We start from the raw sequence: 12,484 nt of genomic DNA, 5'->3' as shown, positions 1-12,484 counted from the left end.
CTTCTTCTCCCCGGGTCCTGCGCGCTCTAGCTTTAGAGCAGCCAGTCAGCTGACAGGCCACTCTTAAGTTAGAGGGCGCGAAACCCGTGGAGAAGAAGACCACAGCAGCAGCCCTGGAACCTGGATAGGTAATGTATATAGTTAAGCAAGGGCTGCAAGGACATCGGTAACGATGTCCCTGCAGCCCTTGTTTAACGATTATCGGGCTGCGTAATAGGTCCAGTAAACGAGCAGATCGCCGCTTGATTACAGGTATTATCGGGCCCCCATCGGCCCGTGTAATACCACCCTAAGCATCATTTCAGATTAATTGTCAGAATAAGCTCCATCTCTGATTGTCAGTCTTCAGAGTAGTCGATGATTTCCTTCCTTTAACGTCTACAATGATATCTGCAGCCGCATTGACTACTGTAATGTCATTTTAGCACTTAGCTGAGATAGAACACCTACTAGAAGCAGCATTCGAGTAACTTTCACACCTTTAAACCACATCTTGCGTGAATAATTCTGACCTCTACAGAATACCTAACAGGGTTGTCACGAATGTTCTTTGTGACGTCATAAATGTCTGGCTCAGTGCGGGGCAAAAAAAAGAGGAAAGGCGCCGTTATTGCTGCGAATTAACTCTACCGCAATGCACTGAAGTCAATGAAACGGATGTCCGATGCACACAATGTATAAAATGATGGACATTGTCTGCTCTGTCATCAAAATAATGATCAAGTCAATTATTTTCGGGCGTCTTTTGCAAACAGCGGATGTTATTTTTTTTTGTTCTACACACAGTTTTTCTTTTTTCACCGTCTTTTTTTTTTTTTTTCTACTATTAAATTCAATAGACTTTGCAATTAAAGAAACATCCAAAGACCAATTAGTCCAAACTAGAATAATGTGCCGACAGCCGTTATTGCGGCCAATTCTCAAAATAACGGACGTCATTTAAAGGATTATAAACGGACAATAAAAAACGTGTGAAAATATTCTATCTCGGTGTTCTCTGTTGGGGAACTCTCTATCGTGTATGGATTACACATTACAGACCTTTGAATGTAGCTAATTTCTGTTGGATTGGAGAATATTCTCATGATGTGCATCTAGGTGTAATGTATATCACACTTGCGTGTTCTTTTGCGCACGTTCTTTTAGATGAGTGTATATTTTTGAATGTTTTTTGAATGTTCTTACTTCAGTCGTTGACATATATTTGTGCTTATCTAGTATCTAGCGTCTTATGCTGCAGGAAAACCTCAGCAGAGCAGGAAATAAAGGCGGAAGTTGTGAGGGCGGGGAGCTGTCCTAGCTATACGAGATGCTTTAGCGCCTGTTATCTCTGCTCTTCACTCACTTATGTAGTTCAGGCTGTTAGTTAGTCTCTACTGCCATTTTGTTTCCTGGCTAACATGCTGAGCTCAGTGACTAATAGTTTCTTCTCCTTTAGCCGAAAAACCCGTCTGAGGCTTTTAGCATACATTTCTTCATCTCTTCCTTCTGCTTTTCTTTTTTTCTCTCCTTTTTAAGTCATGTTTTTCCTTTGTTTGCTTATTGGCTTTGTGTATAGTTTACTTATGTGATGTTGCAGTCAGTCTAATCGTTCCTTGGAGGAAGAACAAGTGACCCCATTCAATCCTGGATTAATCTGGATCCAGGATGTTCATGACCATTGTCCATTGACTGGGGTAGCTGAGGCCCACCAGGGAATTTGATTCTTGAGAAGCTCTGAGGGTATGCTAGTTTCTAAGAGGACAACCCTTTAATAAATGATGGCTGCAATCTGTGGTTCACAACCATCAGCCCTAAAGGTCCAGCACTAAATCCTTCTACAGCCCCAGCAAATATAAGGATTGTCTGTTTAATGTACTACAATTTCCAGCATGTTCTAAAGGCCTTTTTTTAAAATAAAAAAAATAAAAAAAAAAGAAAAAAGGAAAATTTCATCCATTATTTCGCTGTTTGGCCGCCCGTCAGTGCAATAATGGCTGTTGGTACATTATTCTAGTTCAGGTGGACCGATTGCTCTTTAGCTGGGTCTTTAATTGAAAAGTTCATTGAATTTAAAAGTAAAAAACTGTGAAAGAAGAGAAACTCTGTGTGAACAACTAAAAAATGCAAAAGATCTTCGAAAATAATTGTCATGATCGTTATTTTGACGTCCACGCAGACAATGTCCGTTATTTAATACACCATGTGCATTGGACGACCGTCATTCCATTGACTTCAATGCATTGAATTGAAATCAATGAAATTCCAACAATAACAGACGTCTTTTTAGAAAAAGTGGACGCCTTTTCTGTTTTTTAAACTTCGTGTAAACATAGCCCCTGACTAATGCCAACATACCATTACTAAATAGCATAGTGCAAAAACCACTTTCCCAATATACACTGACCCATATAGAGGTAATGAGGCCCCCTTCTGACCCATATAGAGGTAATGAGGCCCCCTTCTGTGCATCCATATAGTAGTTAGGCCCCCTTCTGTGCATCCATATAGTAGTTAGGCCCCCTTCTGTGCATCCATATAGTAGTTAGGCCCCCTTCTGTGCATCAATATAGTAGTTAGACCCCCTTCTGTGCGTCCATATAGTAGTTATGCATACTACTCTGTGCAGGTAGTATCCTCCATGTAGTCATTAATCTGCATGTTATCTTCCCAGTAGGTAGTATCCTCCTGTAGGTATTCCCCAGGATTTTGACCCCCATGCCCCAGTATATAGTATCCCCCATCTTAGGCACCCACTGTAATTAATCCAACCCCTCTCCAAAAGGTAGTAACCCCTACAACCCCATGTAGCAGGTATCCCCCTGTACATAATCTCTGTTAGTTAGCCCTTTAGTAGGTAGTAACTCCTATGTAGTAGATATCCCCCTGTAGTTAATACCCCTGCTAGCCCCCCTACTAGTAGATAGCCTAGCCTTCCCAGTAGGTAGTATCCTCCATGTAGAAGGCATCCTCCCAAAGGAAGTCCCATAGGCTAGACCCCCAATAGGTAGTATTCCCCATGTAGTAGATATCCCCTGTAGTTAATACCCCTTCAGCCCCCCCAAATAGAGACCCGTCCTAGAGGGTGACACAAGCCCAAGACCTTGTTACCTGGGATGAGCAGAGTGGTCAGAGTTCTCTGATGACAACCACGCTGCGAGATAGAGTAAGTAGCCTTGTCGGTCACTGGCATAGCAGTAATTAGCCAGCCGCATCAGGTGACCTGGGTCTATATGTGCCACCTGATGCTCATGTAGCAGACCTGAGTGAGGGGAACTCAGGCGGGAAGGGGGTGGGGGGTGGAGAGAGAACCGCTAAATAAATAAAATCTTTGTCACAGATGGGGTTTTGTAGTATTATCAGTGAATCACAATCTAATGAGATAAGTCTTATACAGGGTATCTGGGCCAGGCTGTAAGCCACAACTTTCAGAACCCAGAAAGAACTAAGAGCCCATCGATGAATTATCCCTCAGCATTAAACAATACCTAGTAGAGGGAAGTTGATCAGACTATGAGGCTTCCTCTCTGGTCAATAATAAAAAGAAATAAACTTCATAACTCTCATCTGTCACACTGTCTCAGTCTTTGGTGAGCTGCTGGCTTCTAGAAATCTCCTCACAGTTCCTCACAGAGCTGGTAGTTCTCTCTGCTGATAATATTACCATAACCACAGCCAGGGCCGATTCTAGCTCTTCTGCTGCCTGAGGCGAGAACTGAAATAGCGCCCCCCCCCCCCTCAACTGAGATCAACATCATATAAACACCAAATAATTCCACCACATGATGACTGCATATCAGCACTCCATAGTGACTAAATACTATTACCAATATTGCCACTACAAGGGAAAAATTCCACCACTGACTGATCAATACCACCAGTAGTGCTACTGAATAAAAAACACTGTATAGAGTCCAGCATTACCCCCACACAGTGACAGTATAGTGATCAGGGTACAGTTACATCCAGTGACTCACAAGTGACGTCTTCTCTCATCAGAGTTGTTCACTTTCTCTTTTCCTCTACATTCAGATCCGACTCCATCATGAAGACTTCTGTTAGCCATGACTTGTTCCCGCAGCATCTATTGGACAGACATTTTAGGCTCCACAATTTAGAAGATCCCTTCTGCATCTCCACACTATTATAATCCCCATTCTCCTCATGTAGTCATAATCCCCCCAGGCAGTTATAATCCCCCCATCTCTTCCTGTAGTCATAATCCCCCGTGTCCCCCATCTCCTCATAATCCTCCAATCTCATCATAATCCCCCCCACCTGTGTCTCACCATCTCCTCATATTTCTCCTGTGCCCCCCATAATCCTCCCATCTCCTCATATTCCTCCTGTGCCCCCCATAATCCTCCCATCTCCTCATATTCCTCCTGTGCCCCCCATAATCACCCCCTGTATCATCCATCTCCTCATATTCCTCCTGTGCCCCCCATAATCACCCCCTGTATCATCCATCTCCTCATATTCCTCCTGTGTCCCCCACAATTACCCCTGTATCATCCATCTCCTGTGTCCCTCCACAATTACCCCTGTATCATCCATCTCCTGTGTCCCCCGATCTCCCCACAATCACCCCCTGTATCATCCATCTCCTGTGTCTCCCCACAATCACCCCCTGTATCATCCATCTCCTGTGTCCCCCCACAATCACCCCCTGTATCATCCATCTCCTGTGTCCCTCCATCTCCTGTGTCCCCCGATCTCCCCACAATCACCCCCTGTATCATCCATCTCCTGTGTCCCCCGATCTCCCCACAATCACCCCCTATATCATACATCTCCTGTGTCTCCCCACAATCACCCCCTGTAGCATCCATCTCCTGTGTCCCTCCATCTCTTGTGTCCCCCGATCTCCCCACAATCACCCCCTGTATCATACATCTCCTGTGTCTCCCCACAATCACCCCCTGTATCATCCATCTCCTGTGTCCCCCCATCTCCCCACAATCACCCCCTGTATGATCCATCTCCTGTGTCTCCCCACAATCACCCCCTGTATCATCCATCTCCTGTGTCCCCCCACAATTACCCCCTGTATCATCCATCTCCTGTGTCCCCCCATCTCCCCACAATCACCCCCTGTATCATCCATCTCCTGTGTCTCCCCACAATCACCCCCTGTATCATCCATCTCCTGTGTCCCCCCACAATTACCCCCTGTATCATCCATCTCCTGTGTCCCCCCATCTCCCCACAATCACCCCCTGTATGATCCATCTCCTGTGTCTCCCCACAATCACCCCCTGTATCATCCATCTCCTGTGTCCCCCCACAATTACCCCCTGTATCATCCATCTCCTGTGTCCCCCCACAATCACCCCCTGTATCATCCATCTCCTGTGTCCCCCCACAATCACCCCCTGTATCATCCATCTCCTGTGTCCCCCCACAATTACCCCCTGTATCATCCATCTCCTGTGTCCCCCCATCTCCCCACAATCACCCCCTGTATCATCCATCTCCTGAGTCCCCCCATCTCCCCACAATCACCCCCTGTATCATCCATCTCCTGTGTCCCCCCATCTCCCCACAATCACCCCCTGTATCATCCATCTCCTGAGTCCCCCCCACCCCATCTCAGCAAAGTAAAACAAAAAACAGGCCAGCAGCTCCTCACCTCACCAATCGTTCCCACGCTGTCCCTGTGGTCTCCTGGATGCTTCCTGGTCGCTTCCTGGTCAGGCTGATCACAGATCTCATAGAGCAGCCTGACCAGGAAGACATCACTGGCTGCTCCAGATCACTTCTAGATGGCAGCACTAACACAGCCTGCGACCTAGAAGTGAATGGCACAGAGCAGAGAACTCTTAGTTCCCTGCTCTGAGCCTCCTGTCAGCTGTGTGTGCCTCCTAATAAGGATACAGATACAGCTGACAGCAGGGGGCGCTCCTATAGTGCAGAAGCAGGGAGTCCGGCATCACACTGGAGTCCCTGCTTCTGCACGTATATTCCGTGGGCGGTACGCTATTAGCATAGCACGCCCCGGAATACGCATACAGGAGCAGAGACATCAGTCTATGGCTGATCTCTCTGCTCCTGTAGTCAGTGAGCGGTCATGCATATAATATATGCATGACCGCTCACTGTGCAGGGGCGGCCAGTGCCGCCCCCTGCAGGGTCGTGGGAGCTGCCGCCTGAGGCGAAGACTTCACTTCGCCTCATGGCAGATGCGGGCCTGACCACAGCTTCCCCCAACTACTCAGGGAATTCCTGTCACAAATGCCTTTTATATGGAGCTCATTAGAACAGCTACACCCACTTTCTGGATGTTTCCACTAGCTGGTGTAATACAATATGGAGGCAGTTGGGGGTGCTGTTACTTAACTCCCTGATTGTGACGTGTGTTTGGAGATAGTAACCAATCTTTCCTATACCTTATCTCTATAGTACATATTAAAACCATTAAATGTAAATAAACACAAATAGGTTACAGGCTCCATTCTCTGCTCAACCTTCAGTATACTGCACTCAGCTCAGGCGCCGTAGAGTTGCTGGAGGAGGGACAGTGTTAGTGTAGGGAATAGTTTGAGTAGGTAGGCAGGCCAGTAGACGATAAAACCCAAAAGTTCTTTTCAGGACTAATAATCTCTGTCGTGTCCCACTGTTAAGTGCCCTAGGCACCTGTAGTAAAGTTCTCTCTTCAGGTTCAGTGGTGATGAAGGTAGTATTCTCTAGTTTCACCACTAGGTGTCAGTGTTATTTCTTAACCTTGTTATTTCATGCACAGCTGAAAGGGTTACTGTTGTTGTACAATGTGTTCAGTACTGACCTATAGGAGATGTTCTTCCTTCATTTACCTATCACTGCTCTCTCTACACACACACACATACACACACACCCTGGGGAACTGACTAGTTAGCCCCATGTGGGAGGAAGCTGAGTCTAGATAGTGTGTTCAGTGAGTTGGTTGAGACACGTGTATGCAGAATCAACCAGAGACACTCAGTTCTTCTAGTCTATTATATCTAATATGCAGTTCTAGACACTACAAGAGGGAGAAAAATCGGGGATTAACCTAGCCCACGTCGTGAACCAGTCTAAAAGGTGCAAAGCAGTATCCTACTACACAAGAGGAACTAGCCTCGATAGAACAAAGCTACCAGAAGGTCTACGTGTTCTATCTCGCAGTGCAAGTAAACCGGGAAACCTCGGACACTAAGCTTCACCCAGGCAACCAAGGCTGAGGCTTGTATCACCCTATTAGGATGAGTACCTCGACACTGTAGGGCAGAAGGTGATCAGACCATAGGCTAAACACATGTACAAGTAATCCTCTCACTCTCAAGTATCTCTCCACAGTCCCGGCAGAGCACAGTACTACCTTGGGTTAGGACTCCCTTGACAAACTCCTTTCCTCTACTCTAAACTTTCAAGCCACTGCTGCAACTACCTCTGCTCTATCCTACATTTTCAAGCATCTCTACTCTGTACAAAGATTTATCTATTTCTGCTAAAGTGTTTTGTATTATTCAGAGACTGTCCAGTAAAACTGTTCTATTTTTTTTTTATCACTGGGGCTCATCTTTTGCTACACACCAACACCTATACACACTAGCCGGTAACAAGCAGGGATCACCACTAAACCACCAGGGATGGGGGGGAAATAGCTATTTAATAGCTATCAAAGCTGACAGCTGCATTTGAATGATTAACTAGCCGGGAGCGGAGATGGAAAAATGTAATTTTTTTTTTTTTTTACCTATTTCACAAGTAAGCAGAATTAAGCACCATTGATTTCCTTTTATAATACTAGCTAATACCCAAAACCAAAGAGCTAAATTTGAATAGTAGGTTGCATTTACTAGAAGATACATTTTCTTAGAAAACATTATTTTTAGCTTATTTATGTTCTACAAATCCAGGCATAAACATGACTGGCAAGTGAAAAGTACATGAAATGGGGATGTGAGACTCTAGAGTGTGTTTCTTCTTCAGTAGCTGCAAGCGGTGTAATTTGGTGAAAATAAGCTTTGGTTTACTATGCATTTTTTAAAGACAAGTGGTAAAACAGCATTGTAACTGTCGTTGGGTACGTTCACACTGACGAAAAGAGGCAGAAATTCTGAGCGGAATCCCTGCCGCGGACTCCGCTTGGAATTCCGCCTGCCTCAGTGTCTCAATGATAAGTATAGGGCTCCGTGGCTATCCACTCAAAGAATTGACATGAGGTTTAACGTCCTCTATGAGTTAAAATAAGTCCACCAGAACTTGAACATATTACTTAGAGCTACAAGTCTCGGCAAAACTATGAAAAATTGTACAAAGCAAAACTAAACCTCCACTTATAAAGAATCATCCTCCAGCACACAGCAGAGGAAAAAAACCCTGTGGAGGAGACCTCTAGGGAACCATGGGTTCCCTTCTTCTTGCCTCCAAGTTCCACCTGACTCCTGAACCGCCAAACCAAAGCTGTGACAGTTAATAAAATATATATAAAGATTTTTTATTTCATTTATTTTTTAAATTCGTTGTTATTATTATTTTATACTTTTTTACTTATTTTTATACTTTTTTTAATTTAATGCCATGAACGTATAACTTAGAACTACAAGGCAAAACTATGAAAATTGTACCAAACAAAGCTAAAACTCGAGTCCAAAGAGTCATTTTCCAGCACTCAGGAGAGGAAAAAAAAACCCTGTGGAGGAAACTCCTAGGGATGCTAAACTGTAACTAATAATGCATTATTACACCTACAAAAAGAGAATCAGTTGTAAAGATTAAAAAGGAGGAGGTCAGAAGGGAAATGTTTTTCTCTAGATCTCCTTGTAAGAAAGAGAGAAAAGGAGAGACAAGACAAGTTATATATATTCCTAAACCCCACTCTTCACATAGCAATACACCCTCTATATACCCCATCCTCCTCATAGCAATACACTACAGTCCCTGACAGAAGTTCTGTCGCTTCTCCATGTTGTGGAAACTAAAACTTATAACCTGACTTAAAATTCATGCATTGGTTTTGGAAATTACTCATATAAAAGCTGAAACCCTCCCAAATTAGTTTTTTTTTTTTTTTTAACGACAATAAATTTGCGTCACTGCTGAAATATGGATCACTTAATAAACAAAAAAAGTCAGATTTTGGCAAGACAAAAGTTTTGTCGCCCACAGAAAGTAATGTGAAAATCAAACAAATAATTCCCTTCAAATACAAAGCTATGTTTCGTTACATTGGCGAATGAAGTTGTGCTGCTATTAGAACCATATTTAATATTTTGTGTGACTTCTATGAGCTTGAAGGACGGCATCATACAATGAATCATACAATTTATTAATGAAGTCATCAGGAATAGCAGAGAATGCCGTCTTACATGCCTCCCAGAGGTCATCAAGATTCTTTGGTTTTGTCTTCCAAGCTTCCTCCTTCATCCATCCACAAACCTGCTCAGTGATGTCCATGTCTGGTGACCGGGCTGGCTAGTCCTGGAACACCTTGATCTTCTTTGCCTTGAGGAACTTTGATGTAGAGATGGATGTATGAGATGGAGCACCATCCTGCTGCAAAATTTTACCCCTTTTATGATTGGGATTTCGGCATTTGATTAGCGGTGGCTGGTGAAGTTGGATAAAGCCCTAAGGCTATGTGGAAACCATGGATATAGTCATTGGCTGTATCCATGTTTTCCAGACAACCTTAGAGCTTTATCCAAGTTCAGCAGCCCCCGCTAATCAAAAGCCGAAAGTTCGGGTTTGGATGGACTCGAACACGAACCCGGTTCGCTCATCTCTATTCTTGATGTTTTAGGCTATTGATATAACCTTCCACCTTGCACATGTTTCGCACACCCGATACTGAATGTAACCCCAGACCATGATCTTTTCACTGCCAAACGTAACTGTTTTTTGGGTGTATCTTGGATCCATATGGGCTCCAGTAGGTCTCCTGCGGTGGCTGTGGTGTAATTCAACTGAAGATTCATCTGAGAAATCCACCTTCTGCCACTTTTCCACCCTCCATCCATTTAGCAGACTGTGGGCCTTGGCCAATGCCACACGTTTTTTTACTTGCCTTTTGTTTAGTGCTGACTTCTGGGCACTGATTCCACCACGGAGGCCATTTCCAGACAGAATCCTACAAACTGTTTTAGCTGACACAGGGACTTGAGGTGACCAGGCCTGTTGGAGCAGTGCTGCAGTGGAAGAGGGGCTGGCTTTTGATTTTAGAACCAAGAAATGTTCCTCCTGAGCAGTTGTCTTGCGGGTCTGATGGACCTGGGCTTGTCAAAAACATCTCCAGTCTCTTCAAATCTTTTTTTAATTCTTTGTACTTGACGCTGAGACACATTAAAGGTGCCAGCCACTTCTGCGGTGGGTCTGGTCTTCAGCCGTCAGGGTTGATTTTTCGCATGTTGTCAGAGATTAAGTTGCAGTTCAAGTGAAGGTCTGGGGTGCTGGAGTTCTTTTTATAACATATCTTTGTATTTGAAGTGAATTATTTGTTGGATCTTCACATTACTTTCTGTGGGCGACAATACTTTTGTCTTGCCAAAATCTGACCTTTCCGTGTTCATTAATCGATCAATATTTCAGCAGTGACACAAATTTATTTTCGTTACAAAAAACTCATTTGGGAGGGTTTCAGCTTTAATATGAGAGATTTCTAAAACCAATGGATGAATTTTAGGTCAGGTTATAAGCTTTGGTTTTCACAACATGGATAAGCGACAGAACTTTTGTCAGGGACTGTAGGCATATACTCCACCCTCCTCATGGGGGGGGGGGGGCGCAGTGTGGGCACTGGGGGTGTGACGGGATGGTGTGGACACAGTGGGGGGGGGGGGCATTTCTGGTTTTGGCTCAGGCAGCAGGAAAGCTCGAATCATCCCTGGTCAGAGATGTGGTCACATGGACATGAAGTGGGCTCAGACATTTGAGTAGGGAAGGATCCGGCAGTAAAAAAAAAAAGTGGAGTGTTTTTCATTTCTATATCTTTAATGTGCTCTTTTTTCTGTTTTACATATAAGATCACCGTTGCACACACAATATGGCATTATAAAGGGGTTGTCCAGGATTAGGAAACATGGCTGTTTTCCAAAACTGCATCCCACCTGCTCAGTGGTTATTTCTGCTACTGTAACCTGGCTCTACTGACGTAATTAGGGCTGAGCCGCAATACTAACAGATGTAGCACTGTCTCTGGAAGAAAGCAAGCAGGTTGTCTAATTTTGAATATGCCTGTACAGTAGAGTATACCCTACAGAACCTTCGGGGTACTCTTATGATTTAGTGGTCCTGACATTATCAGTTGGTTCTTTTCCCTTTGTCTTGCCTAGGTGCTGTCTCACAATCTCTACACGGTACTCAACATTCCACATGATCCTGTGGCTCTGGAAGATCATTTTCGTGATGATGATGACGGCCCAGTTTCAAGTCAGGGTTATATGCCTTATCTGAACCAGTATATACTGGACAAGGTGGGTTGTGTTATTACTTTGTACAGACTAAGGGTCCTTTTACATTGTAAGGTTTGTCGGCCACGGGGGTCTGCAAACGTTTGTGCAGCCATGGAAACTGACAGCACGCATATGCATGTATCTGTGCTGTCAGTTTCCAGATCACACAGCAGGGCTTACTTGCTAACAGTGCTGCTGCTGTGATCCAGCATTGTGGGCTCCAACTCCTCCATCCAGCCACTGTGTCTTCAGGCCCCACCTCCCCCGGCTGTCACTCATTCAGAAGGAGGCAACAACCTAAAGATACAGCAGCTAGATGGGAAAGCTGGAGAAGAAGATGCCAGATTACAGCAGCAGCGCACTAGGTAAGTATGTACTGCTGTGTGATTGGGAAACTGACAGCACGGATATATACACATCCATGCTCACAACACGGATATATACACATTAATATTTTGAAGCCTGCCCCAAAGACACGATCAGCCGAGGATCAGGCGTTAACAGCCAAAGGAGCGTTTCTTGCAACACTCCCTTCCAATAATCGGTTAGTGTAAAAGGCCCTTAAAGGGGTTGTAAACAAAAAAAATCAACTGATGCTAGAAAGTGCCAAATTTGTAATTTACTTCTATTAAAAAATCTTGAGTCTTCCAGTACTTACCAGCTGCTGTATGTCCTGCAGGAAGGGGTGTATTCTGTCCAGTCTGACACAGTGCTCTCTGCTGCCACCTCTGTCCATGTCAGGAACTGTCCAGAACAGCAAATCCCTATAGAAATATCTCTCGCTCTCCTGGCTGAAGTGAATACACCAAGTACTGGAAGACTTCAGATTTTTTAATTAAAGTAAATGACAAATCTCTGGCATTTTTTTTGGCGCCTGTTGATTTGGAAAAAATTTTCGATGAACAACCCCTTTAATTCTTTACGTCACCCAGTATACAGTTAATTTTATATGAATATTGTTTTAGTTTTTTACCAGTAAAATATAAAAAACCCTAAATTTACTTTGAACCCACTTAGCTCCGCCCTGTGTTAACACATACATTTGCCTAGGAAATTTCCAAAAATGAATTAACATTTGTGTGAAATAAAAACAT

At 44.1% G+C, this 12,484-nt stretch overlaps 1 protein-coding gene across 1 annotated transcript in view; it reads left to right on the top strand.

Annotated features, from left to right (window-relative positions):
* The window catches only part of DEF6 (DEF6 guanine nucleotide exchange factor), a 31,534-nt gene that overhangs the window by 6,866 nt on the left and 12,184 nt on the right, over positions 1-12,484 (top strand). Inside the window, exon 2 of the mRNA XM_069972572.1 lies at positions 11,271-11,411. Coding sequence (XP_069828673.1) covers positions 11,271-11,411 — 141 coding nt within the window. The remainder of the gene's footprint in view (positions 1-11,270; positions 11,412-12,484) is intronic.

Source organism: Dendropsophus ebraccatus, chromosome 5 (genome assembly GCF_027789765.1).
Source record: "Dendropsophus ebraccatus isolate aDenEbr1 chromosome 5, aDenEbr1.pat, whole genome shotgun sequence".
Taxonomy (NCBI): domain Eukaryota; kingdom Metazoa; phylum Chordata; class Amphibia; order Anura; family Hylidae; genus Dendropsophus; species Dendropsophus ebraccatus.
This window is presented reverse-complemented; position numbering and strand designations above follow the sequence as displayed.